Source organism: Rana temporaria, chromosome 4 (assembly GCF_905171775.1).
Source record: "Rana temporaria chromosome 4, aRanTem1.1, whole genome shotgun sequence".
Lineage (NCBI taxonomy): Eukaryota > Metazoa > Chordata > Amphibia > Anura > Ranidae > Rana > Rana temporaria.
Window position 1 is genome coordinate 332006243 of NC_053492.1, and position 27371 is coordinate 332033613.

At 47.0% G+C, this 27371-nt stretch overlaps 1 protein-coding gene across 2 annotated transcripts in view; it reads right to left on the bottom strand.

The window, feature by feature from the left end:
- GGPS1 (geranylgeranyl diphosphate synthase 1) overlaps nt 1-27371 on the bottom strand; it is a 173494-nt gene that overhangs the window by 109924 nt on the left and 36199 nt on the right. The window contains exon 2 of one of the 2 annotated variants that reach the window (XM_040350727.1): nt 25384-25491. In XM_040350727.1, the coding sequence (XP_040206661.1) occupies nt 25384-25453 (70 nt within the window). In that variant the 5' untranslated portion in view covers nt 25454-25491. Of the gene's footprint in view, nt 1-25383; nt 25492-27371 lie in introns of those variants that run through there. The other variant, XM_040350730.1, reaches the window with a different exon arrangement.

A 27371-nucleotide genomic window follows, 5' to 3' on the forward strand; every position in this document is an offset into this window, starting at 1 on the left:
TTCCTGTTCATAGGAGAGGACTAGGCAGAGTTGAGTTGAATAGCCCCACCCAGGGGGCGGTCCCTCCGGACATAACCCTCCTCCCTGCAGCATGCAGCCTCAGTTCGTAACAAGCAGTACAAACCTAAAAAGGAGGGGTGGGTACTGTGTCAGTCCATGGACAACAGAGAAAAGGATTTTTTTTTACGGTGAGTACAAAAAATTACATTTTCTCTTATCGTCCCCAAGCAGTGTCAAAAAAACGAGGGGTGGGAACAGTAACAGTAACAAACAAAAAACTTCACCCAAAAACAAGCAGCGCTCCTCAACAGAGAAGGTGCAACTTTAAACGGCCGTCTGCAAAACCTTGCAGCCGAAGAAAGCATCTGAAGATGCACTCACATCAACCTTGTAAAATTTAGAAAAAAAGTGTGAACGGACGACCAAATCGCCGCCTTACACACCTGTGTGAAACAGACGCTTGATGTTGGAAAGCCCAGGAAGCACCAATAGCCCTGGTTGAATGTGCCGTGACTGGAAAGGGGGGCGCCCGCCCCTTAAGAGCATAGGCCTGTATGACGGTCTGCCTGATCCACCGAGAAATGGTGACCAACGAGACCGCCAGGCCCTTTTGTGGACCAGACACCAAAAAAAAAAAAAAAAAAAATGAGTCAGACCTCCGAAAATGAGCCGTAACAGACAGGTACACCCGCAAAGCATGTACCCGTCTAAAGTATGTAGCACAACCTCCTTAGGATGCGCCGGCCCAGGACACAAGGATGGAAAAACAATGTCCTCGTTAAGTTGAAAAGCCAAAACCACCTTCGGAAGAAAGGAAGGTTGCGGGCGCAAAACACTGCCTTATCCTTATGGAGAACCAAGTATGGCAACCTGCAAGACAAGGCCGCCAATTCAGAAACACGTCTGACAGATGTAATGGCCACTAAAAAGGCCACCATCTGAGATGTCGAGAGGAATCTCTCAGATGTTTTCAAAGGGAGGTTCCTGAAGAACCGAGAGCACCAGATTCAAATCCCATGGAGGAAGAGGTGGTTTAATAGGGGGACGTACATGACAAACCCCCTGCACAAAGGTACCCACCAGAGAATGGGTCACCAAGGCTGTGAAAGAACACAGCCATGGCTGAAATCTGTCCCTTAATGGTGCTTAAGGCAAGTTTCTGATCCACTCCACGCTGTAAAAACAGCAGGACCCTGGAAACCGAATACGTCTGGACGCCACCCCATCTCTTCGCACATAGACATATAGGCCTTCCAGGTGCGATGGTAGATCTTCCTGGAAGAAGACTACAGTGCCCTCAACATAGTTGAGATGACCGAGTCGGAAAGACCTTGGTCCCTTAGTACCGGTCTTTCAACAGCCATGCCGTTAAACCCAGCAACTGTAAAGCAGGATGAAGTATGGGACCTTGAGACAGAAGGCTCTCCCACATTGACAGCCGCCAGGGTGCATCTGCCAACAGGCACACAAGATCGGTGTACCAATGACACCGGGGCCAATCCGGATCGATTAGAATCATCGGGATCCCTTCGGCCTCCACTCTGCGGAGCAGCTGTGGAAGCAACATCAATGGGGGGAAAGGCATAAATTAACCAATACTGACCCCACGGGGAAACTAACGCGTCTGACCCATCTGCCCAGGGATCTCTGGACCTGGCCACGAACCTCGACACTTTGCAGTTGAGGCGAGAAGCCAGGAGATCCACGTCCGGATGCAATGACCATTCCCCCTGGTCCAGCATCCGGCGACTCAGGTAGTCTGCCTTCCAGTTTTCTACGCCCGGCAGAGCGGGCACGCTTCTTTCCGCCCACCGCAGGATGTGAGCAACCTCGGACGCTGCAGCCGAGCTCCGTGTTCCCCCCGATGGTTGACATAAGCCACCGCCATGGCGTTGTCCGACTGGATCCTGATTGGGCGACCTTGCAACCTCCTCGACCACGAGGAGAGGCACAGTCTGATCGCCCGAAGTTCCAGGACATTGATCGGCAGATGGGATTCTTCTAGAGTCCAGCGATCCTGAACCAACTGGACCCCCCAGACGCCCCCCCAACCCGCGAGGCTGGCGTCCCTCGTAATGACCGTCCACTGGAAGCAAAGAAACGACTTCCCGGATCGAAGAGCCGGGGATCTCAGCCACCAATTCAGAGAGACTCTGACTAGGTGGCTTACCTGAATCTGGCGATCCAGAGACAATGGAGATTTGTTCCATTTGGACAGGATCTCCTTCTGCAATACTCGAGTGTGGAACTAGGCATACGGTACTGACTCGAAGGAGGCTACCGTCAGACCCAGGACTCGCATGCAAAAAAACGGAAAGACGACCATTTGCGGGATGCAAACAGCTTCACCGCAGACTGAAGAGTCTGCAATTTTTCCAGGGGAAGAAAAACTCTCGCCTCCGGAGTCCAGAATCAACCCCAGGTATTCCAAACGCTGAGTCGGTACCAGGACCGACTTCCGGATGTTTAACACCCACCCGAATTCCCGGAGGGTCTGGCTGGCTATAGACACATCCTCCTCTAATTCTGAGCCAGAAGCTGCTCTCAGAAGATCGTCTAAGTAGCCCACAATGGCAATGCCTCGCTGTCTCAGCAAAGCTAGAATCGGTGCGAGCACCTTGGTGCTGACACTAGGCCAAAGGGAAGAGCCACAAACAGAAACCTCTGGTGACCTGCGCAAATTGGGACATGCAAGATGCGTCCTTGATGTCCAAGGACGCAAGAAAGTCCCCCGGATGGAGCGCAACCACCACCGAGCAAATGGATTCCATGCGGAACTTCCGTACACTCACAAAGGCATTTAGGGATTTGAGGTCCATGATTGGACGGACCCCATCGTTCTTCATGACCACAAACAGATTCAAATAAAATCCCTGAAACCTCTCATCCTGCGGAACGGGTAAAATTTCTCCACAACCCAGCAAGTTCTGCACTGCCCCCAATAGGGCAGACCGACGAGCCGGAAGGAGAGGGAGATTTGAGGGAAAGAATCTGTTCGGTGGACAGGAAAGAAACCATCTTGTACCCCGAAGGGACCACCTCGCAGACCCACTGGTCGGAGAGGAGGGAGGTCCACCAAGCTGTGAACCTGCGAAGTCGCCCCCCCACCCATGAGTCGGGTGGGGGCAAAACTTCTTGCGGTGGCGGGTTTGGATGCCGGTTTGTTCAGCTTACGCACCCAGGGACGTTTCTGTTCCCCAGCTGAGCCTTTGTGAGCCTGGGAGGGTTTACCTGCGGGCCATGACTGACAAAAATTCTGCTTTTGCGTGGGAAATGAAGGATCCAGCTAACGGCACCGCTCCTTCCCCTTGGTGGACTGAGGGAGGAGAGTGCTCTTACCTCCAGTGACATCCTTCATAATGTTGTCCAGTGAGGTACCAAAAAGTCTCGCACCTTTGAAGAATAAATCTGCCAGGGCTTTTTTGGATGCTTGGTCAGCAGACCAGCATTTCAGGCAAATCAGGAGGCGCAATACCACCGCCGAAACAGAGGCTCTGGATATCAAGGGGGCTGCATCCAGTGTAGCATCGCAGACATATACAAGGCCCTGGACCAACTGGTCAGCCAGTCTAATAAATTCGGGAGAGAGCTGGTGCTCCTCCAAAGTCTGGTGCAAAACTTTTGCCCATTCAGTAAGTGTCTGAGACACAAAGGTTGCAGCCACAATAGGCCACAATGCAGACCCCAGCATGATAAACATGGAGCAGGTCAGCGCCTCGGACCTCAAATCAGTATGGCCTTTGAAAACAGGGGTCCCTTCTATAGGGAGAGTGGTTACCTTTTTTAACCGGGCAACTGGAGGGTCAACTACCGGAGGAGAAGCCCATTTTTTCAAAAGGCTGTCCTCAAAAGGGTTACGGACTGCCAGGCGCTGAGGAACCACAAAATGACTTCTGCGGCTTTTCCCATTCCTTATCAATGAACTTGTCAAAAAAAGGATACATAAGGAAAAACCTTCACAGAGTGGTCTGACTTGTGGGACCCGAAAAAGACTGAACCCTCAGTGGATGCCTCAGCTGCACCATCCAGCTTAAGGGAGTCCCTCACAGCACTGATAAGCGCACTAACAAGTGCCCTGTCCTGTACTGACCCAAGCGAGGAGTCTTCCTCACAAGGAAAGTCCTGGTCCAAATGCTCCCACAACCCAGAACCCGGGGTCCTGTGCCGCAGTGTCAGAGCATTCCCCAGGAGATGGGGCACTTTGTACCCCCCTTACATCCGCATGCCGCTTCCACCCTGGCAACAAATGTTTCCAGGACTGCCAACAAAGTGTCCATGGAAACCGCAGGTGCAGGAGCACCGGCTGCCACCACTGGCTTGTTTGGGGAAGAAGGACCAGATACTGACTATATTACATAGACAGCTCTCAGGGACCTATTCAAGACCTGAAAGTCCACCCTCCTTGCTGCGGTGACCGGGGGTTACCCAGGGCACTCATCAACCCAGCAAGAGACTGCTCAGCTCTGCTGCCCGCCCTCTGTACACAGCGTGTGTTGTGAGGCAAAAGCTGTGAGGAAAAAAAACTGAGGAACAGAACTGAGAAGAATTGTGCTGCACACCGTTCAGAAGCCAGCACTAGAGGCCAAATCCCCCACACAAAAATGGCCGCCAGACGCCTGAGAGATAACAGGGCACGACCACAATAAAATGGCTGACCGCAATAAGAAGCTGCGCCATAATGCGACCACGACAAAATGGCCGCCAATGGGAAATTTCAATGTAACCAGCAGACTGCCAAAAAAAATTCGCCAGCGACACCAAAATGGCGGCGAAACGCCGCGATGTGGATGAGAAGGCTGAATGGGGCTTCCCTGAGGCAAAGCACACCCCCACAGATAAAAATGGGCCCAGACACCCCACAGTCCCCAGGTGGGAAATGAAGCCCCCCCCACAGGTCCACCCGGTAGCAGTGGTAGAGCAGCAGAGGGAAATGTGACAGAGAGCAGGGAAAGGGAGGATAGGAGAACCCCCTAACCCCAGGAATGCCCAACTGTTCCTACCTGCCGAGGCAGGAAGGACTGTACTTACCCGTCCATGCTAAGACCCGCTGGTGCATTCCTGACAGGAATACAACAACGTTGGAGTAGCTGTCGGCCCGGTCCACTGTGAGTGAGACAACACAAGAGCCCAGTCATGTGTAGACCCTGGAGCAACAAGCTCACCGGCCACCCCAGGAGTCATAGGGTATGTCATGGCAGACCCAGCCCTTAGCTACGGTGTGCTCACGCTCACTGGCCGGACTGAGGAGACTACACAGATCTATATATCCAGCCTGTCACCCAGTCGGCAGTTGATAGAAGAATCTCAAATAAAAAAATAAAATGAAAAATGTCTTCAGGGCGCTGGGCCCAAAGGGAGCCACATCCTTTCCTCTGCTAGGCAGAAGAAAAACTGAGGCTGCATGCTGCAGGGAGGAGGGTTATGTCCGGAGGGACCACCCCCTGGGCAGGGCTGTTCTAAAGTAACATGTATTTAAATATCCAACATGTTCTGCCTAGTCCTCTCCTATGAACAGGAACATAACCCATATGTTAAGACTGTGTCGGTCTATAGACGATAAGAGAAAATTTGTTTTTTGATATATTTTTTGGGGATAATTATAGCAAAAAGTAAAAAATATTTTATTTTTTTTCAAAATTGTCACTCTATTTTTGTTTATGGCGCAAAAAATAAAAACCACAGGAGGTGATCAAATACCACCAAAATAAAATGTCTATCCCCCTTGCGATCGCTCCTGGAAAATGAGCTGCCTGTGTAATGTAAACACAGGCAGGAGGAAGTGATGTCGCACTCCTCGAAGCGGTCTTTTTGACCAGAGCTCGAGGAGAGAAGACATCCACAGTAAGTTGCACCAACACTACACTGACACCAGCACACATAGGCACACTTTCACCCCCCAGTCACCCCCAGTTACAGTGTCACCGTTTGCAGTGGTCATTATTTTACTGATCACTGCAATCAGTGTCATTTGCAACTGTAAAAAGTGTTAGGGACATTATTGTTAGGCCCCTTTAGGTCCAGGGTAGCTCCCTACCCCCCCTAATAAAGGTTTAACCCCTTGATCGCCCCCCAGGTAACCCTTTCACCCCCTATCGCCAGTGTCACTAAGCGATCGTTTTTCTGATCGCATTATTAGTGTTTGCTGGTGCTGCAAGGTAGCTAGTTATTTTTTTAGGTTTGCTGCCAGGTTTTTATAGCGTCAGGTACCCCCATATATTATTTAATAAAGGTTTTAACCCCCGATTGCTCCTAGAGTTAACCCTTTCACCAGTGATCACCTTATAAGTGTCACTGGTGATGCTGGTTAGCCAGTTAGTTATTTAGGTTCCCCGTCAGGTTTTTATATAGCGCCAAGTACCCCCATATACAACCTAATAAAAGGTTTTAACCCCCTGATTGCCCCTAGTTAACCCTTTCACCAGTGATCTCCGCATAAGTGTTACGGGTGACGCTGGTTAGTTTGTATCGATCAATCACTGTCACTTACAAAACCCAACACACATAACTGCAGCGTTCGCAAAGAAAGGCCTGATCCCTGCGATCGTGAAAAAAAAAATTTGGTAGCGTTTTATACATTTGCTGACAGTCAGGTGCTTTTTTACCTGTGAATCCTTACTAGTGTACAACTAAATTTAAAGCCCAAAATGGTACACTAGTAAAGAAGCCTACGAGTTTCTGAGCATGACAGATAGTGAAGAGGAGGTCACGCATCTGTCAGATTGGGGCTCAGAATGCAACACCGTAGACGACAGCGGCTCCATGTCAGATGCTGTTGTTGAGGTGCAAGAACCGCAGGGCTCTCGTATGGAGCAGAGAAGTACTAGCGCCGCTATTCCTTCTGGTGAACTGGCAAGCACCAGCGGCCTAGTACACCCTGGACGTACATCCAGCACTGCATTAACACTTGGTTACGTGGCGAGTCCCATAAGCGCAGTTCAAGCTGGCGAGGTGGCAAGCACAAGTAGTGTCCCACTGCCACCAAGAAGAAGACAAAGGCAGGCCCGTCGTGCTGCATTCGCCACTCCTGATTGGGTCCCCACCACTTCTGCAGCACCCGTACTTCTCCCATTCACTGGCCAACCCGGTATTCAGGTGGTAACAGCTGATTTTACGCAACTTGATTATTATTCGCTGTTTTTCACGGAAGATCTCTATAGATCTATTGTGGACCAGAGTAATTTATATGCTGGCCAATTCATCGCCGCTAATCCCCAGGTGCCTTCCCTTGCCGGATTTATTTATCTTGAAGGCAACAGTGTTTGCTCCCACGAAAAATAAAGCCGTGACTCCAACGCTGTAGGAGGTGATTTCACCACCACAGTTTAAAAAAAAAAAAGCGCATATATGTCGAAGAATGGGGGCAGCAGGGGCGGAGGAGTGATTTTGCTCCCAATGCCGCGTACATACGGTAGAAATTCCGATGGAGGCTTGCCCGTAGCAAAGTTCCGACCGTGTGTACGCGGCATAACTTTTTTTGCGGGAGAATGCCCCCATGCTTCGGCATATATACATGGTGCATGTATGCCCATCATTAGAAGTGGGTGGATGAAGAGAGGTATTCTAATGGTAGGCATACCCACTGATCAATCTCTTTTTTTTCGTTCAGCCAACAGGCTGCTTGAAAAAAAAAAAAAAAAATAAGGATTATAATACATGTCCAACAAGGACCAGCAACGTACTGGTATGTTGCTGGACTTTGAATGGTTATACCAGAATGATGCCTGCGGGTTTAGGTATCATCTTGGTATCATTCTTTTCAGCCAGCGGTCGGCTTTCATCTAAAAGCAATCCTAGTGGCTTATTAGCCTCTGGACTGCTTTTACAAGCAGTGGGAAGGAATGCCCCCCTCCCCCCCGGATATAAACAGCGCCATTGGGAAATTGGGAAAGCATTTTATCACACTGATCTTGGTGTGGTCAGATGCTTTGAGGGCAGAGGAAAGATCTAGGGTCTAATAGACCACAATAATTTTTTTTTAAAAGAGTACCTGTCACTACCTATTGCTATCATAGGGGATATTTACATTCCCTCAGATAACAAAGTGGTAAAAAAAAATAAAAAAATGGAAGGGACAGTTTAAAAATAAAATAAAAAAGCAAAATAAAATATTAAAAAAAGGAAAAAAAGCACCCCTAACCCCCCCTGCTCTTGCGCAAAGGCGAATGCAAGCGTCGGTCTGCCGTCATATGTAAACAGTAATTGCACCATGCATGTGAGGTATCACCATGAAGGTCAGATCGAGGGCAGTAATTTTAGCAGTAGACCTTCTCTGTAAATCGAATGTGGTAAACTGTAACGACTTTTAAAAATGTATGTAGTTCATCACCACTGCGCGTTTTTATTTCATCAAACATTTGGGCAACATAGTGTGTTTTAGTGCATTAAAATAAAAAGTGTATTTTTTCCCCAAAAAAAGGGCATTTAAAAAAAATCGCTGCGCAAATACTGTGTGGAAAAAAAAATGCAACACCCACCATTTTAATCTGTAGGGCCTTTGCTTACATTTTTTTTTTATATATATATATATATATATATATATATATATATATATATATATATATATATATATATATATATATATATATATATAATGTTTGGGGGTTCAACGTAATTTTCTTGCAAAGTTTTTTTTTTCATGTAAACAAAAAGTGTCAGAAAGGTCTTTGCCTTCAAGTGGTTAGAAGAGTGGACGATGTGTGATATAAGCTTCTAAATGTTGTGCATAAAATGCCAAAACAGTTCAAACCCCCCCCCCCCCCCAAATGACCCCATTTTGGGACGAAGACACCCTAAGCTATTTGCTGAGAGGTATGGTGAGTATTTATCAGATCTCGCTTTTTGTCACAAAGTTTTGAAAATTGAAAAAAGAAAAACAAACAAAAAATAAATTTTTCTTTTCTTTCCTCATTTTCAAAAACAAATGAGAGCTGTAAAATACTCACCATGCCTCTCGGCAAATAGCTTGGGATGTCTTCTTTCCAAAATGGGGTCAATTTGGGGGGACCTTCGAAACTGTGATAGGTAGTGAGGAGTGAAATCAAAAATTTGCACCCTTAGAAATCCTGAAGGCGGTGCTTGGTTTTCGGGGTCCCGTAACGCGGCTAGGCTCTCAAAAAGTCCCACAACATTTTTTTTGTCAATCACTTGGGAAAAAAATATATATATATTTCAATGGGCTCAACATGCCTCTCCGCAAATAGATTGGGGTGTCTACTTTATCTGAATGAATTAATCATGATCCCTCATCTACAGTACTGGATTGTCGGGGGTGTTAAATACCTCTGCCATTTATACACTGAACAGGGCCAATTGAGAGAGGACTTTAACCTTCCCCTCTGTTTTTTTATTTTCAGCTTTACCATGTTCTGGAAACACAATTTGGCTCACTCTCCCTTTCACTGCAGATGGCCCCACTAGAGAAGTTACTCAGAAACTCAGCCAATACCAAATTGATCTCTCAATACTACTCTGCATTACATTAATGGATTCTAACCTGAGATGTACGGCTGCACAGAGCCGTTGGGCTGCTTTAGACATTTAATTTACTGAAGATGATTGGACTAAAATTGTACAAGATTGGTCATAGCCTCCAGAGAGTTATACAAATATATTTCATCATAGTCATCTCACCCCTTATCGCATGTATAAGATGGGACTGCGCTCCAAGTCGGAATGCTTTAGAGGTTGTGGAGCTGGGGCTGACTTCATTCATTGCTTCTGGTCCTGTCCATCAGTTTCTTCATTCTGGTCCAAAGCGAACTCATGTTTATCCACTGTCCTGGGTGTCTCTAATATTTTAGTCTTAAAATTGTTATATTAGGTATCTTTGGTGAACTGTTTCTACACACACTAAACCAGTGTTCCTCAAACTTTTTTGTTTAGCAGCGCAACCAAAAAGATCTAAAAAAATTCACGCACACCTGAAAAGATTTAACAATTTTTGTGGCGAAGAACTAATTTATTTTTACATAAAGATTTAATTTTTAAATTTAATGTGAAGGATGTGCCTACTTCTGAGAGCAAACCAGAAGCAATTGTAATCTTCTTTGTACTTGCACTTGCTTTTCATTAAACAAGTTCCAAAAAAATGTAAAAGTCAGCAGCTACAAACACTGCAGCTTCTGACTTTTAATAAGGACACTTACCTATCCAGGGTGCCCACGATGTCGGCAGCCAAAGCCATCCTCAGTGAGGGAATCAGGAAATGAAGCGTTGCAGCTTCCCTGCGGCGCTATATGAATGGGTGGCAGGGCCGGACTGGCCTACCGGGAGATCCGGTAGGCCGGTTTCAGCTGTGGTGCTGCAGTGCTCTCTTCCCTCTCTCCTGCTCCTGTGTATCATCACGGAGCTAGCTGTCTGGGTCTGTGTTCAGCGATGACGCTGTGGCATGGTCCCGCCCCCCTAGACCGGCTCATGTGATAGTAGATAGAATCAGCGTTCAGCCTATCAGACGAGCCGGTCTAGGGGGCGGGACCGTGCCACAGTGTCACCGACAAACACAGACCCAGGCAGGCAGCCAGCTCAGTGATGATACACAGGAGCTCATGTCTGCCGCACAGTCCGCCCTATGTGCCCAATAGGAGGATCGGATTCGGCAGGGGCTGCATACAGAGGAAATTAGCTTTCTATATTCCTCCATACAGCCACTGAATGCTTGCAGGAGGGAGGAGGAGGAGAATCAAGCATTCCGCGGCTGTATGGAGGAATATAGGAAGCTCATTTCCTCTATATGCAGCCACCCTGCTTCTCCTCCTATCCAGTTATGCTTGAACCCCCCCCCCCCCCGTGTTCTCCTCCCCCACCACACTCTCCAGCCTCCCCACAGTTCTCACCACCCCTGTTCTTTCTGCCCCCCCCCTGCTCTCCAGCTCTCCCCATCCTTCAGCCACCATCCCAGTGCTCTCCACCGCTGTCCCCCCCCCCCAGTACTCTCCCCCCCAGTGCTCTCCACCCCTGTCCCCCCCCCCCAGTGCTCTCCACCCCTGTTCTCCCCCCCAGTGCTCTCCACCCCTGTTCTCCCCCCCCCCCCCCCAACGGCTTTCCACCCCTCTTCCCCCCCAGTGCTCTCCACCCCGTACCCCCCCCCCCCCGGTGCTCTCCAACCCTCCGACCCTGTTCTCTGCCCCCCATGGTCTCCACCCCTGCCCCCCCCAGTGCTCCCCACCCCTGCCCCCCCCAGTGCTCCCCATCCCTGTTCTTTCTGCCCCCCCCAGTGCACTCAAGCTCCACCCATCGCTCTCCAGCCCTCTAGTGCTCTCCACCCCTGTTCTTTTTTGCCCCCCCAGCACTCTCCGCTCCCCATCCCTGTACTCTCCACTCCCCCCTGCATTTTGCCCCCACCCCACCAGTGCTCTCCGCCCCCCATAGTGCGCTCCAGCCCCGTACTTTCCACCCATGTTTTTTCTGGCCCCCACTGTTGCTCTCAAGCTCCCCCATTGCTCTCCACTCCCCAGTGCTCTCCATTCCCCTCTGATCTTTGTACTCTCCAGCCCCCGTGCTCTCAACCCCTGTTCTTTCTACCCCCCCGTGCCATTTACCCCCACACTCTTAGCCCCCTTAGTGCTCTGCAGCCGCCCCCCCTCTCAGCCTCCCGGGCTCTCCACCCATGTTCTTTTTGGCTCCACTCAGTGCTCTTAAGCCCCCCCCAGCGCTCTCCACTCCCCACCTGTGTGATCTCCACTCCCCCCTGCTCTTTGCCCCCACCTATGTGCTCTCCAACCCCGGCAGTGCTCTCCGCTCTCCCTTCTCTCCAGCTCCCACCCAGTGCTCTCACTTTCCCAGAACCAGAGCACAGGCTGACTGGGGGCAGGAAATGAGGACGGCTGAAGGTGCAGGTGGCCATGGACCACTCCATCTCACAGCAAACAGGTCCTCTGGAAGGAGCACTGTCCCCATCCAAAACGAGAACAGACCCTGCTAGCTGATGGCGATCATGGATATCCTGCTAGCATGGAAGGTACCGTACCGAGCATCAACAACACACCTTCCCACAGACAGGGACTGCATACTGGGACATAGGAGGGGCTGCAATTATGGGCACAGCGAGGCTGCAATGGTAGGCACAGTGAGGCTGCATTTGATGAGCACAGTGAGGCTGCATTTGATGAGCACAGTGAGGCTGCATTTGATGGGCACAGTGAGGCTGCATTTGATGGGCACAGTGAGGCTGCATTTGATGGGCACAGTGAGGCTGCATTTGATGGGCACAGACTATAGGATAAAACCAGAGCCACCGAGCTGGAGCCGATTGACTGAGCCCTGCACGGTGCACCTGAGAGGAGGTCAGTGACAGCACCGCTAGGCCAGTCTGAGAGGGGTCACTGATGTAAGGGGGAAGTAAATACGATAATGTAAGGGGGCACTGATATAAAGGATTCCCCCCTATAACAGTAACCCACCCCCCTTACCTTAAAGGGTCACTAAAGGATTTTTTTTTTTAGCTAAATAGCTTCCTTTACCTTACTGCAGTCCTGGTTTCATGTCCTCATTGCTCGTTTTTGCTCTGATGTTGCTGTAAAACTGCTCTGTTCTGTACACTTCCTGGTTGTCTGGCTCCGTATGAAAAAAGTCATGGGAGAGTTTAGTTTCGTTTTCCTAGCCATGACTCTCTATGGCACTGTCCAGCACAGAGGCATAAAATAACATGCAAAGACTAAACTACTTTCAGTTTCGTTTTTGCATCTAGGAGGCACATTATATGATTGATTTTTATTTATTTTTAATCGTTTTTAAAAGGAATCAGTTAACTATTATGTCTCTATACCCTGTAAACAGTCATTTCAGCAAAAAAAAAATTCCTTTAGTGATCCTTTAATGTATTCTTTCTGCGGAAGGTGGTCCCCCCCCACGTTCTGAGTTCCAGGGGTCCCCCTTGATAATTGACCACTTTTAACTGGAATTTGCACAATATATTTTATATATATATGAGGTCGGCCGATATTTGGCCGTTTTGGAGAAATCAGCATCGGCCGATTTTTCTCCAAATTTGGCCGATATTTAACATGGCCACTAGCGGTGGCCGCGGCTCCGGAGCTAGGCCGAGGCCTTTCCTGATGCTGTGACCGCGGCAGCAATCCGCGAATCCGCGGTCACAGCATCAGGAAAGGCCGCGGCTTCGGCCTAGCTCCGGACCCCCGGCCATCTTGGTACACCCATCGCGGCGGCCCTCCTCTCTGTTTACACCCACAGAGGAGGAGGGGCCCACACTCGTGGGACAGACACCGCTCTCTGGTGTCTGTACTACGGTGGGGGGGTCTGTACTGAGGAGGGGGGTGGGTGTCTATCCTGAAGGGAGAGGGGGTCTGTTGTACTGAGGGTGGTGACATATTTTTTTGCGCCAGTGCCAATAAGTGCCACTTGCCGTCCAGTGCCATCTGCCAGTGCCAATACCACCTTCTATCCAGTGCCACTCTCCAGTGCCAATACCAGTGCCACCTTCTATCCAGTGCCAATACCAGTGCCACCTTCTATCCAGTGACAATATCAGTGCCACCATCCAGTGCCAATTAGTGCCACCTTCTATCCAGTGCCAATACCAGTGCCACCTTCTATCCAGTGCCAATACCAGTGCCACCTTCTATCCAGTGCCAATACCAGTGCCACCATCCAGTGCCACCTTCCATCCAGTGCCAACTAAAGCCATCAGTGCCACCTGCCAATGCCAACCAGTGCCATCTGCCAGTGCTAACTATTGCCATCCAGTGCCAACCAGTGCCACTTGCCAGTGTCACCTGTCAGTGCCAGTGCCACTCTGTGCCATCTGCCAGTGCCATCTGCCAGTGTCAATTAGTGCCACCTGCCAATCAGTGCCATCTGCTAGTACCATCTTCCAGTGCCATCCAGTGCAACCTGCCAGTGCCAAAAGTGCCACCTGCCAATCAGTGCCTTCTGCTGGTGCCATCTTCCAGTGACAATTAGTGGCATCCAGTGCCACGAGCCAGTGCCACCAAAAAAAATAAAAATCGGTCGCATAAATCAGCATCATATATCGGCCGCCTCGATTTCTAAATATCGGCATCGGCCAGAGAAAAACCCATATCGGTCGACATTTATATATATATATATATATATATATATATATATATATATATATATATATATATATATATATATATATATATATTACACTCATCAAATGTGCTTTAAAATGTATGGTTTTCCCTTTCATGAACAAGAAAATAATGACGCTATGCTGTTACGCTGGTATAATAATGCTATGGGGCTGGTATGAAATTTTTTCCAGGGCTGGTTTTTATTCCCAGTCCGGCCCTGATGGGCGGATGTCTCCTGGGACACACACACACACACACACACACACACACACACACACACACACACACAAGGTCCCAGAAGACACTGCTCCCCATTTCCCAGGAGGCAGCATGAGGAGGAGAAGAAAGAAGACTCGCCGCAGACGAGGAAGTGGCAGATTAGGACGATCTGTCCAGTAACAGCCACTTCTGATATAAGTAAGTATAAAGTAGAAGTATCTAAGTATAAAAAAAAAAAAATAAGTTTCAAATTTTTTTGTAGCCTTCCTGGCTATTTTAAAAAAAAAATGATGGTCGTTCTCCGCTTTAAGTACCGTATTTATCACCCTATAGCGCGCACCGGCGTATAGTGCGCACCCCAAACCTGAAGGGAATCCTAAGGGAAAAAAAAGAAATACAGACAGTTTACGTTACTTACAGTTGCCCGGCGTCCATCGGCGGCCTTGTCCGGTCCGGCGTCTGTCTGCGGCCTTCGTGGTGTCCTCCCCGCTTCTCCCGCGCTGTCTCTGAGCCGATCCCCACGCCGTTTGAACGCCGCCGCCATTTACCGAGCGCAGTACACTCGGCTCCTCTCGCATAAAAGGCTAGGAGGCGGCACACGTGACCGCGAGGGGAGCCGAGCCTGGCCGAATGTACTGCGCTCGGTATATGTCGGCCGCATTAAAACACAGCGCGGGAAGCGAGTATCAGCGTATATGACACACCCACGATTTTCCCCTGATTTTAAGGGGAAAAAAAAAAAAGTGTGCGGTGTACGCCGATAAATACGGTATTTCTCATCGCTAAACAATGAACAAACTTTAAAAAGAAAATTGAATCCGAGAGTAGCGCCAAAATCTCAAAAACAACAAACAAGCGCTCATGAAATCCTGCACCAGATTGAATACTATGCAACCATTGCTGGATATACCTGCTACCTTAAACACAGGTTTATTTGTAAACCTGATAAACAATACTGGAAAAAAAGGTCAATATACATACAACTAATTAAATATTGATATAGACCAAGTAGCGCTTTAGCATAAATATATAAACATATTTTCTGATGGTAAAAAGTCCATATAATGAGATCGCAAAGAAAATGGAACAGGTTGGTATGAAATAAACAGTCCACTTAATCCCAAAGAGAGAGAAGAAATGAATCTTGCTGCGGTCCTGTATGTCACCACCACACACGTGCTCAGAGAAATTCAAGGGGGTTGTGCAGATAGAAGCCCCCTCTTGTCTAAACTCTTACCCCAGAGATAAGAACTGCAGGCATATAAATGTAAAGACGATCTCCAGCAGGTGTCTCCAATCTCTCACAAATGGTCACACTGATCCCTCAGAGTTCACATAGAGAAATAAAGGGAACTGACATAGCGTGAACCCGTTTTAAGATTTATTAAATAAACAATCCAATTCCAATAAAATTCGCACTCACAAACAGCTCTAATCAAAACAGCATTAATAACATCAAGAACCGTCAGCTCAGTGGATACTCGGCGTCTCCTACCACACACCGCTTTCTGTAGCACGGGGATAACAGCTCACGTTCCCAGTCCTGTCTGACGGCTACCAGTTGCGTGCTTCGGCTTCACTCTGACTAGTTTCGTCGGGTTGACATCAAAGGGTCAATGAACAAACTTTATTTACAAGCATCAAAGTTGGAATGGAATGGTCTCTATTATTATAATATAATTAGAGCGATCGAGTTCTCCCGAGATCTTGGGGAAGTCTTGGGACATTGATTTACCATTTAATTTTTCAAGATGTTCAAGGTTTTTAAACGCTAGCAATTTTAAATATTTTTCAAAATCCCCACGGCACACTTGCAAATCTCACACAGCACACAACGATTACAAAGCATCGTATACTTTTTCGCCAGAAAGACCATTCTCATGAGCTGGAAGGGGACCTCGTGGCCCACTGTAACCACCTGGGTTCAACTTAATAAAAATAGCTTATCCTTATACAAGCTCACTTCTGAGATACAAAAGCCACCTTTCCTCTTTGATAAATTGGAATAGATGAATATCCAGCCCTCTTACCTTAGCATCTTTGGGCTCAGGAGACTAGTCTATAGTACTGACATTTTCCTTCCCACATGACTCTGACCTGATGTATGTTGTTATTTCCCTGCTGTACCTAAGATTCAAGCATTAAAGCTGTATTTCCATATATGTATACATTAAATGTGAGATTTAGGAGGCAGAGTCTGGTTTAGGCTGCACTTGTAAACTTTGTCCGTTTATGTAAAATTCTCAAAAAACATATCTTTAAAAAATAAATAAAAACATTGTGCTGAAATTTATATGCGTCTATGTGACTTATACTTGTAGCATAAAATTGCATCAGGCGAAAGCAGCAGCCATTGAAACTCACATGTAGGAGTAGAATTTACCGTATTTTCCGCACCATAAGACGCACTTTCCCCCCCCAGAAATATGAGGGAAAATGTCTCTGCTTCTTATGATGCGAATATACGACAGGCACCATCCCCCAATCGCTGCTGGAAGAGAGGCAGGGGACAACTCAAAAAAGGCAAATGTAGAAAAAAAATATTCTATACAGTGGGGATTGAAAGTTTGGGCACCCCAGGTAAAAATGTTGTATTCATGTGCATAACGAAGCCAAGGAAAGATGGAAAAATCTCCAAAAGGCATCAAATTACAGATTAGACATTCTTATAATATGTCAAAGAAAGTTAGATTTTATTTCCATCATTTACACTTTCAAAATTACAGAAAACAAACAAAATAGTGTCTGCAAAAGTTTGGGCACCCTGCAGAATTTATAGCATGCACTGCCCCCTTTGCAAAGCCGAGACCTGCCAGTGTCATGGATTGTTCTCAATCATCATCTGGGAAGACCAGGTGATGTCAATCTCAAAAGGTTTTAAATGCCCAGACTCATCTGACCTTGCCCCAACAATCAGCACCATGGGTTCTTCCTATAAGAAGATAGCAAAGCGTTTTCAGATGTCAGTATCCTCTGTTCGGAATGTAATTAAGAAATGGCAGTCATCAGGAACAGTGGAAGTTAAAGCAAGATCTGGAAGACCAAGAAAAATTTTAGACAGAACAGCTCGCAGTATTGTGAGAAAAACAATTCAAAACCCACGTTTGACTGCACGATCCCTTCAGAAAGATCTGGCAGGGTCTTGGAGGATGAGGACGTGACGTGAGCGAGGAGGGGAGGTGCCAGACTGCTCCATGCCTGCTCCCGGCGTGTGCTGTGCTGAGCCTCCGACGGAACCATCAGCGGTCTGGCGGATGACAGCGTGAGAGGCTGTTAGTATGACAGACCGCGCAGGAGACTCTACAGCCCCGCTCCCGACCTGACGAAATGCCCTCTCGGTAACCAGATGAATTCCCTGTAAGGCTCTGGGCGAATGAGAGGAGCACCGCCGACCGGGAGGTCTTCACGCAGCAGAGCGTCAGCGGGGATTCCCTACGGGAGTTCCCCCGAGAAGCCCAGCACGGCTCAACGGCTGCCGGAGAGAGGACCAAAGGGATTGGTGAGACGCTCGCAAGAGCCGAGTCGGGTCGGGCTGCGGCCCCCCCCTTTTTTTCCCCGGATCCATCCCGGACCCTGATATGTATCGAATCAGGTGAGGGTGTTGTCTCTTTCCTCGTATGGTACATAGATAGGACTGACCGCAGAATCCATCTGGCAAGAAATGCTTAAAAAGCAGTGCTCAAAGTTCCTTTACTTATGAATATTTCTCTACGACCTGTGATGGGGGCATGTGTAATACCTAGTTAAACTGCGGGGCCTGAGCTATAGGGACCAGTATAGCGGACTATCGGTCTTATTTTCTCACCCTCACACTGACCATTGAATGCTAATCAGATCAAGTGTTCCCAGCTGTATGCTCCATCTACATTCTTTCTATATGTGTATTACCTACTATTTACTGCCATCTTAGGCTTAAAAGGAGGTCTCGCCAGGTATGACGTATGGAAGAGTAGAAGTGCCCATCTCTCTCTACGCCGCTCTTTGACTCGTGACTTAAGGTATATTTAAAAAAAAAAAAAAAAAAAATCTGTGAAATAATCGGGACTTGTTACACAGGGACCTGTAAATCGGACTGCACGATCTCATTTTCTTACTTTATTTTTTGCCCCCGACCCTTTGTTGACCTTACGGAGCAAGATAACTGTGAACCATTGTAAACCCCCCCTGGGATTGCTCTGGAACGACTTACAGAGCAAACACCACAAGTAGACTCTATTACCCGCTCTCTGTCCCTTTTCTCCCCGTTTCTAAAGGGGGAGACGGTGAATAGAGGGAAACGAGTTGTATTGCTACCGTGGGCCCGAGAGGTGGAGGTGTCCCCAACCCGCAGCGGGGGTCACATACCCTAAACAGAGGCTTGTATATAGGCTTCCTTCTGGGTATGTGAGGCAGGGTAGCTCCACGGCCTGGCTACCAGTCGGGGGAAGGAGGAGAGGGGGAAGGGAAAGGGAGAAGACATACGGGTCAGACCGGTCGCGAGAGGTGTTCTCGCCTGTCGCTCTGCCCTTTGCCTCCTTACTTCAGCTCCATTTCCAAACTGGGGAAGAGAATCAGACCCTCCAACAAAATGAATAGATCGACGAGAGGGGGTACTACAAAACCAACCAAGAAGAATTCGGGGAATAGTTCTATTCAAACAATATATGACTCAAGAAGGCAGCCTCAAAAGCCCTGGTCTCGCAAAAAAAAATGAAAAAAAGAAGACAGATACAAAAAAGGGTGCAGGAACAGGTAATGTGGAGAGTTCCCGAGGTGAAACGACACTAGAAAGCGAGCAAGAGCAATATAATGCAGAGGAGCTAGCCCAAGATACACACCCCCCTACAAAGGCAGAGATGAACGCAATGTTGTTGAGGATGGAAATTGTCATGGAAAATATCATTAAGACAGAAATTAATAAGGTAAGATCAGATCTTGGAGGGCTCTGTGACAGAGTGGTAGAGACGGAAAGGAGAATAGAGGAGCAGGACCAGGAGATAAACTCCTTGAAAAAGCAAGTACAGGCCCCGACTGAAAACCAGAGAATGGCGGCATATAGGATTGAGGACCAGGAGAATCGTAATCGGCGACAGAATCTTAGAATCAGAGGGGTGATAGAAGAAAAAGATGAAGATCTTAGAGACACCATGAATACAATTTTTAACCCCCTGTTAGAGAGATCAGTAGAATCTAAGCCCCTTAAGATCGAGAGAGTGCACCGAGTGGGGAATCCCCAACAGATAGAAAGATACGGTCCAAGGGACGTGATCGTACGATTCAGGAATTATGTCGATAAAGCAGAAATCTGGGGAAGCCTTAGGGGAAAACCCCCCCTGAGATATAGAGACACTGAGCTACAAATATTCTCCGACCTGTCGAAAGAAACGTTGGCAAGGAGAAGACACTTGAAACCCCTTTTGGAGCTTATGCGGGCACAAAATATAAAGTACCAATGGGGCTTCCCGGCGTGCCTCGTAGGCATTAAGGGGGGTAAAACAGCACGATTAAGGTACCCGGAGGAACTGAATGATTTCTGCTTCTCCATGTGGGAGAGGGAGGGATGCGGGGTCAGGGGGGGGGGGGGTGAGGAGGAGGGGAAGGAGGGGGGGGAGGGGGGGCCATTGGAGGAGGACCATCCGAACGACTCCACAGGAATTCTCTGTAAACTCTTAAAAAAAAAAAAAAAAAAAAAAAGAGAGATAAATGACAGACATTAAGTTCTTGTCATATAACGTCAAAGGATTAAACTCCCATATCAAGAGACATAAAATTCTTGGTAAATTATCGCAGTACCAAACAGATATCGCCTATCTACAAGAGACCCACATTACCTTGGAGTCTAATATAAAGCTGTACTCACCCGACTACCCGGTATGGTATTATGGGGATACAATCTCATCGAGATCTCGTGGGGTCGCCATTGGATTTGCTAGAAGAGTCAGATTCACATTGGTGGACAGACAGAGTGACCCTGAGGGGAGATATATTTTCCTGAAAATTAAACTAGGAGGGGAAAACTATACCCTGGCAAATGTATATGCCCCCAATGCGAACTCGGTTAAATACATCAGTAAAATCCTCAGAAAGTTAAAAGATTTTGAAGAAGGACATGTAGTGTTGATGGGTGACTTTAACTTCTGCATGAGCCCGAGCCTCGATAGTACGTCCCATGTTCAGGGGACTGAGAGCGAGCATCTTAAGCGACTGAAAAAACAAATGTCACAAAACCAAATGGTAGATGTCTGGCGAATTTTCAACCCCAAGACACGGGACTATACGTTTTTCTCCCCTGTACATGGGACGTACTCGAGGATCGACTACATCCTCGTAGATCATAGACTTCTGGGAAGTGTGGTCGAAGCAAGTTGTGAGATCATGACGTTATCAGACCACGCTCCTATAACCATAAAAATAAGTACATCCATACAAAAAACGTCTCCACCTGAATGGAGACTGGATGAAAGTCTGTTGGAAGACGAGGAGATAGTCGAGAGAGTAAAGAAAGAATTGGAATTATATTTTCAGGAGAATGATAAGGAGGGTATCTCAAGAGCTTCCCTGTGGGAAGCCCACAAAGCTTATATAAGAGGGATTTTCATTGTAGAAAAGGCAAAGAAAAATAAAATAAGAATGAGTAAACTAAAAACATTAAAAGGAAGAGATATATAAGTTGGAACAGGAACATAAAATACAGGGCCAAAAGAGGGAAACACTCCATAAGTTAACTATAATAAGAGACGAGTATAGAGCCTTTGCCGGGCAAGAAACTAAGAATTATATAGACAGGACTGAGAGAGAAAGATATGTCTGGGGAAATAAACCTAGTAAAAACTTGGCCAGAATGGTAAGAAAAAAGAAATCCAGGAATTTTATCGAAAAAATTAGGAGCAGGAACGGGGACCTAGTATATGAGACAAATAAAATAGCAGAATCCTTCAGAAGTTATTATGATGAACTGTACGGCGTCCAACAAAAGATCAGGGGCCCAGGAGAAAAAAAGGATAAGATCAGAAAAGTATTACAGCTAGCCAACCTACCGAAGATAGAAGAGTTCGAGATAGAAAGAATGGAGGAATGTATAACTGAACAGGAAATAAGCGAGGTTTTAAAAAATTCTCCTAAAGGGAAAAGTCCCGGACCAGACGGTTTCACGTCTACCTACATACAAAAGTTCAGTACCATCCTAGTCCCTAGATTATGTCAATACTATAATGGACTGGGGTTTAGACTACGAGATGAGTAGAGAGGCATTAACAGCTACGATCACTGTTATTAAGAAAGAGGGAAAGGACAATACGATTTGCTCAGGTTTCCGACCCATCTCACTCCTAAATGCAGATACTAAACTGTATGCCAAAATTCTGGCCGAACGAATGAAGGGTGTGATGACAACTATTGTTCACCCTGACCAGGTTGGCTTTATACCCGGGAGGGAGGGAAAGGACAATGGGGTTAGGGCACTTCTTCTCCTGGAGCAGATTAAAGAAAGAGGGACCCCTGGTCTATTCCTGTCGGTAGACGCCGAAAAAGCGTTCGACAGGGTAGACTGGGGGTTCCTGATACAAACATTAGAATTCATAGGAATAGGTCCAAGGATGATCAAATGGATTAAAACTCTTTATTTCCATGCATGCGCAAGGATTAAGATCAATGGATCTTTATCCGCATCCTTTGAGATGAGAAATGGAACCAGGCAGGGCTGCCCCCTGTCCCCCCTCCTTTTTGTCCTTTCTTTGGAACCCCTGCTGGCAATGGTCCGACAAAATCCAGAATTATACGGAGTAGAAGTAGGAGAAGAGGAGCACAAACTGTCCGCCTTTGCAGATGATATTTTATTCTTTATTAGCAGCCCAAGAGTTACTCTCCCGAAATTAATAGCCATTTTAAAACAATATGGTGAGGTATCAAACTTTAAAATGAATACAGAAAAGACGGAGATCCTGAACATTAATATCCATAAAGAGGAAGAACAATATCTGCGGAAGAAATATAATTTCACATGGCGAAGAGAGATAAAATACCTAGGCATAAAACTGGCAAATACATTCAAGAAAATATATAGAATAAATTAGAAACATATATAATTAGACCAATCTCGTGGTTTGGGAGGATAAATGTAGTAAAAATGGTCCTCATCCCTAAAATAATATATAAATTTCAAATGGTCCCAATTTACCTGCCACCGTCATACATCAAAATAATTAACTCCCTCATAATGAACTATGGGCCAGATCCACAAAAGAGATACGACGGAGTAACTGCTGTTACTCCATCGTATCCCTTGTCCTAACTTTGGAACTGATCCACAGAAGCAGTTTTCCAAAGTTAGGCAGAAGATCCGGCATGTGTAATTGAATTACACTGCCGAATCTTAGGATGCAGTACCGCATCCGCCGCTGGGGGCATTTCGTGTCGAAATGCCGTTTCTAGTATGCAAATTAGCACTTAAGGCGATCCACAAAGCTTTCCAGCTTCGTTTTTTCGCCGTAAGTTTTAATTTGCAAGTGTAAAACTAGGGCTGGTGTTACAAAGTGTAAACTAGTAACACCATGTAAAAGCCCATTCCAGCGACGGCATTTGGTATGCATTCCCGAGGGAGAACTCCATGGCAATTTGTAAAAACAAAACCGGCATGGGTTCCCCCCCAGGAGCATACCAGGCCCTTAGGTCTGGTATGGGTTGTAAGGAGACCCCCCCCCACGCCGAAAAATCGACGTAGGGGGTCACCCTACAATCCATACCAGACCCGTATCCAAAGCACGCTACCCGGCCGGTCAGGAAGGGAGTGGGGACGAGCGAGCGCCCCCCCCCCTCCTGAGCCGTGCCAGGCCGCATGCCCTCAACATGGGGGGGTTGGGTGCTCTGGGGCAGGGGGGCGCACTGCGGGCCCCCCCACCCCAGAGCACCCTGTCCCCATGTTGATGAGGACAGGACCTCTTCCCGACAACCCTTGCCGTTGGTTGTCGGGGTCTGCGGGCGGGGGCTTATCGGAATCTGGGAGTCCCCTCAAATAAGGGGGCCCCCAGATACCGGCCCCCCACCCTAAGTGAATGGATATGGGGTACATCGTACCCCTATCCATTCACCTGTAGGCAAAAAGTAAAAGTTAGTAAACACACAACACAAGGGTTTTTAAAATAATTTATTATTCTGCTCCGGAGGCCCCCCCTGTCTTCTTTATTAGCTCTATTACCAGGGGGGGCTTCTTCTTCCACTCTCCGGGGGTCTTCTTCCGCTCTCCGGGGGGGGGTTTCTTCTTCCGCTCTCCGGGGGGGGCTTCTCCGCTCTCCGGGGGTCTTCTTCTCTCTTCGCCGCTTTTTGGCCGGAATGAGCAAAGGTACGTTTGGAGAAGAAAGGGCACAGAATTTAATGAAAAGAACCTCTTTCCAACTGTTAAGCATGGGGGTGGATCAATCCTGCTTTGGTATTGTATTGCAGCCAGTGGAACATTTCACAAGTAGAAGGAAAAATGGATTCAATAAAATTTCAGCAAATTTTCGATGGTAGCTTGATGCCATCTGTGAACAAGCTGAAGTTAAAGAGAGGATGGCTTCTACAAATTCATAATGATCCTAAACACACCTCAAAATCCACGGGGGATTACATCAAGAGGCGTAAACTGAAGGTTTTGCCATGGCCTTCACAATCTCCTGACCTCAACATAATTGAAAATTTATGGATAGACCTTAAAAGAGCAGAGTGCGTGACAGCCCAGAAATCTCAAAGCACTGGAAGACTTTTGTAAGGAAGAATGGGCAAAGATACCTCAAAACAAGAATTGAAAGACTATTGGCTGGCTACAAAAAGCGTTTACAAGCTGTGATACTTGCCAAAGGGGGCAGTACAAGATATTAACTCTGCAGGGTGCCCAAACTTTTGCAGACGCCATTTTTTTTGTTTTCTGTAATTTTGAAAGTGTAAATGATGGACATAATATAAGAATGTCCAATCTGTAATGTGATGCCTTTTGGAGATTTTTCCATCTTTCCTTGGCTTCATTATGCACATTAATACACATTTTTACCTGGGGTGCCCAAACTTTTGATCCCCACTGTATATATAAATAGGTTGAGTGAATTTCTATGAATTTCTACTACTTGGCATGATGTAAAGCGAGTGTTCACTACAGAATTTGGGTCACATTTTGGGTTATATCATTGATAAATGTGCCCCCGTTAAAAGATAAATTTTATTTCTTTAGTTCATGTCATGCGAGCTATACAGATTGAGCAACATTTAAAAGGCTATTTGGATTTAAAGGGGTTGTAAAGGTTTGTTTTTTCTAAATGGGTTCCTTTAAGCTAGTGCATTGTTGGTTCACTTACCTTTTCCTTTGATTTCCCTTGTAAATGTTTTTTTTCTTTGTTTTCTTTGTCTGAATTTCTCACTTCCTGTTCCTTCTCAGTAAGGTGTTCAGTAAGCTGTTCTAAATGACTTTCCACCGCTCGGATGATGGTGGAAAGCTTACTGAGGAGAAACAGGAAGTGAGAAATTCAAACAAACAAAAAAACATTTAGAAGGGAAATGTAAGGAAAAAGGTAAGTGAACCAACAATGCACTAGCTTAAAGGAACCTACCGTATTTATCGGGGTATAGCGCGCTCCTGCGTATAGCGCGCACCCCTAAAGTTGCCCCGAATCCTATGGAAAAAAAGTTTTTTTGTACTTTTACAGTTTTGGTGTCTTGCTCGTCGGGTCCGTCTGCGGCTTCGGGTGTCCTCTTCGTCGGGTCCGGCGTCCTCCCCGCTCGTTTCCCGCGCCGAGTTTGAATACTGCGCCAACATATACAGAGCGCAGTACACTCGTGTATTGTCGGCAATGCTCGGCTACTCTCGCGCTGACGTCCTGTACGTCAGCGCGGGAGGAGCCGAGACGGCCCGACAATACACGAGTGTACTGCGCTCTGTATGTCGGCGCAGTATTCAAACTCGGCGCGGGAAAGCGGGTATCTGCGTATACCGCGCACCCACGATTTTGCCCAAAAAAGTGCGCGGTATACTCCGATAAATACGGTATTTAGAAAATAAAAGACGAACCTTTACAACCCCTTTAATGTAATATTGTTGGTGCTATATAAATCCTGAATAATAATAATAATAATAATAATAATAATAATAATAATAATAAAATTGTACCTGGAAGCTGAAGTAAATACTTATACGGTTCCAGTAATATTCTCTCTGATGTCTCCGTGGAGGTGGTCATTTCCAATTTTGGAAATCTTCTGCCAATTTAAAAATGTGCTAGAACCGTAAGGAATAACACAATTACTTAACCTGAAGACACAAAGTACCATTTAGCATGCAAGCAGGTATACATTCCTGCAAAAGGAAAACAATATGGTTTATAGACGCGTTAGAGATTAGTGGCGAACTTGCAGTCTACCTTGAGACCTACTACAGTATGGGTGTGCTTAAAGGGTCACTAAAGGAACATTTTTTTTTAGCTAAATAGCTTCCTTTACCTTACTGCAGTCCTGGTTTCATGTCCTCATTGTTCGTTTTTGCTTTGATGTTGCTGTAATTCCTCTCTGTTCTGGACACTTCCTGGTTGTCTGTTTCCTGATCACCACAGTACTGGGAGATTTCTCACTGTGGTGACTAATCAAGGAGGTGTGATTACTGTGTGTCTAAAACTCCTCAGCACCAATCCAGTTTTGTTTTGCAAAACCTTCACTGCCCTCTATTGGATCTCTGGCTCTGTATATCAGAGAACCAGGAAACAACAATAAAAAACGAAACTAAACTTCAGGTACATTATATGATTGGTTTTTATCTATTTTTAATCATTTTTGAAAGGAATCAGTTAACTATTATGTCTCTATAACCTGTAAACAGTCAATTTAGCAAAAAAAAAGACATTTCCTTTAGTGACCCATTAACAATTCTGGTGGTGTGGGATACATTTCAGAATCTGCTGTTGTAAGTTCTGCAGGACAGGAGACAGCAATGAGCAATTCCCGGAAGAGGCACAATAGCTTTGGTAATAGGTCAATTTGAGTGTCAGTATGCTGCCTAGTCAAGAGAGCAGGTATTCCTTCCAAGAAACTAGCAAACCTTTGAGTTTATAGAAGAGGGGCAGATAATTGGTGACAGAGTATGGTAGAAGAAGGTAAGAAAATTCCCAAATATTAGAGGTGTGAGGGTTCCAGTGGCAAGAAAAACAAGTTTTGTAATCACAGCACTTGCCCTTCAGGTAGGGAAATGTTTAAGATCTTGGGGCCAGATCCACAAAAACCTGACGTAACTTAAAAAATCCAATTTAAGTTACACTGCCTTAAAGTTTCTACCTAAGTGCCTGATCCACAAAGCACTTATCTAGAAATTTCAGGCTGTGTAACTTAAATTCCGCCGGCGCAAGGCGTTCCTATTCAAATGGGGCGAGTCCCATTTAAATGAGGCGCGCTCCCGCGCCGGCCGTACTGCGCATGCGCGAAGTTACGTTACGCCGAGTTTTGAGGATCGCGACGGCTTAAAGTTGCGTCGGGGATAAAAAAAATGACATCGGCATGCATTCCTGAGGGAGAACTCCATGCCCATTTTCAAAGAAAAAAACGGCATGGGTTCCCCCCCAGGAGCATACCAGGCCCTTAGGTCTGGTATGGGTTGTAAGGGGACCCCCCCTACGCCGAAAAATCGACGTAGGGGGTCCCCTACAATCCATACCAGACCCGTATCCAAAGCACGCTACCCGGCCGGCCAGGAAGGGAGTGGGGACGAGCGAGCGCCCCCCCCCCCCCTCCTGAGCCGTGCCAGGCCGCATGCCCTCAACATGGGGGGGTTGGGTGCTCTGGGGCAGGGGGGCGCACTGCGGGCCCCCCCACCCCAGAGCACCCTGTCCCCATGTTGATGAGGACAGGACCTCTTCCCGACAACCCTTGCCATTGGTTGTCGGGGTCTGCGGGCGGAGGCTTATCGGAATCTGGGAGTCCCCTTTAATAAGGGGGCCCCCAGATACCGGCCCCCCACCCTAAGTGAATGGATATGGGGTACATCGTACCCCTATCCATTCACCTGGAGGCAAAAAGTAAAAGTTAATAAACACACAACACAAGGCTTTTTAAAATATTTTATTATTCTGCTCCGGACGCCCCCCCTGTCTTCGTTATTAGCTCAATTACCAG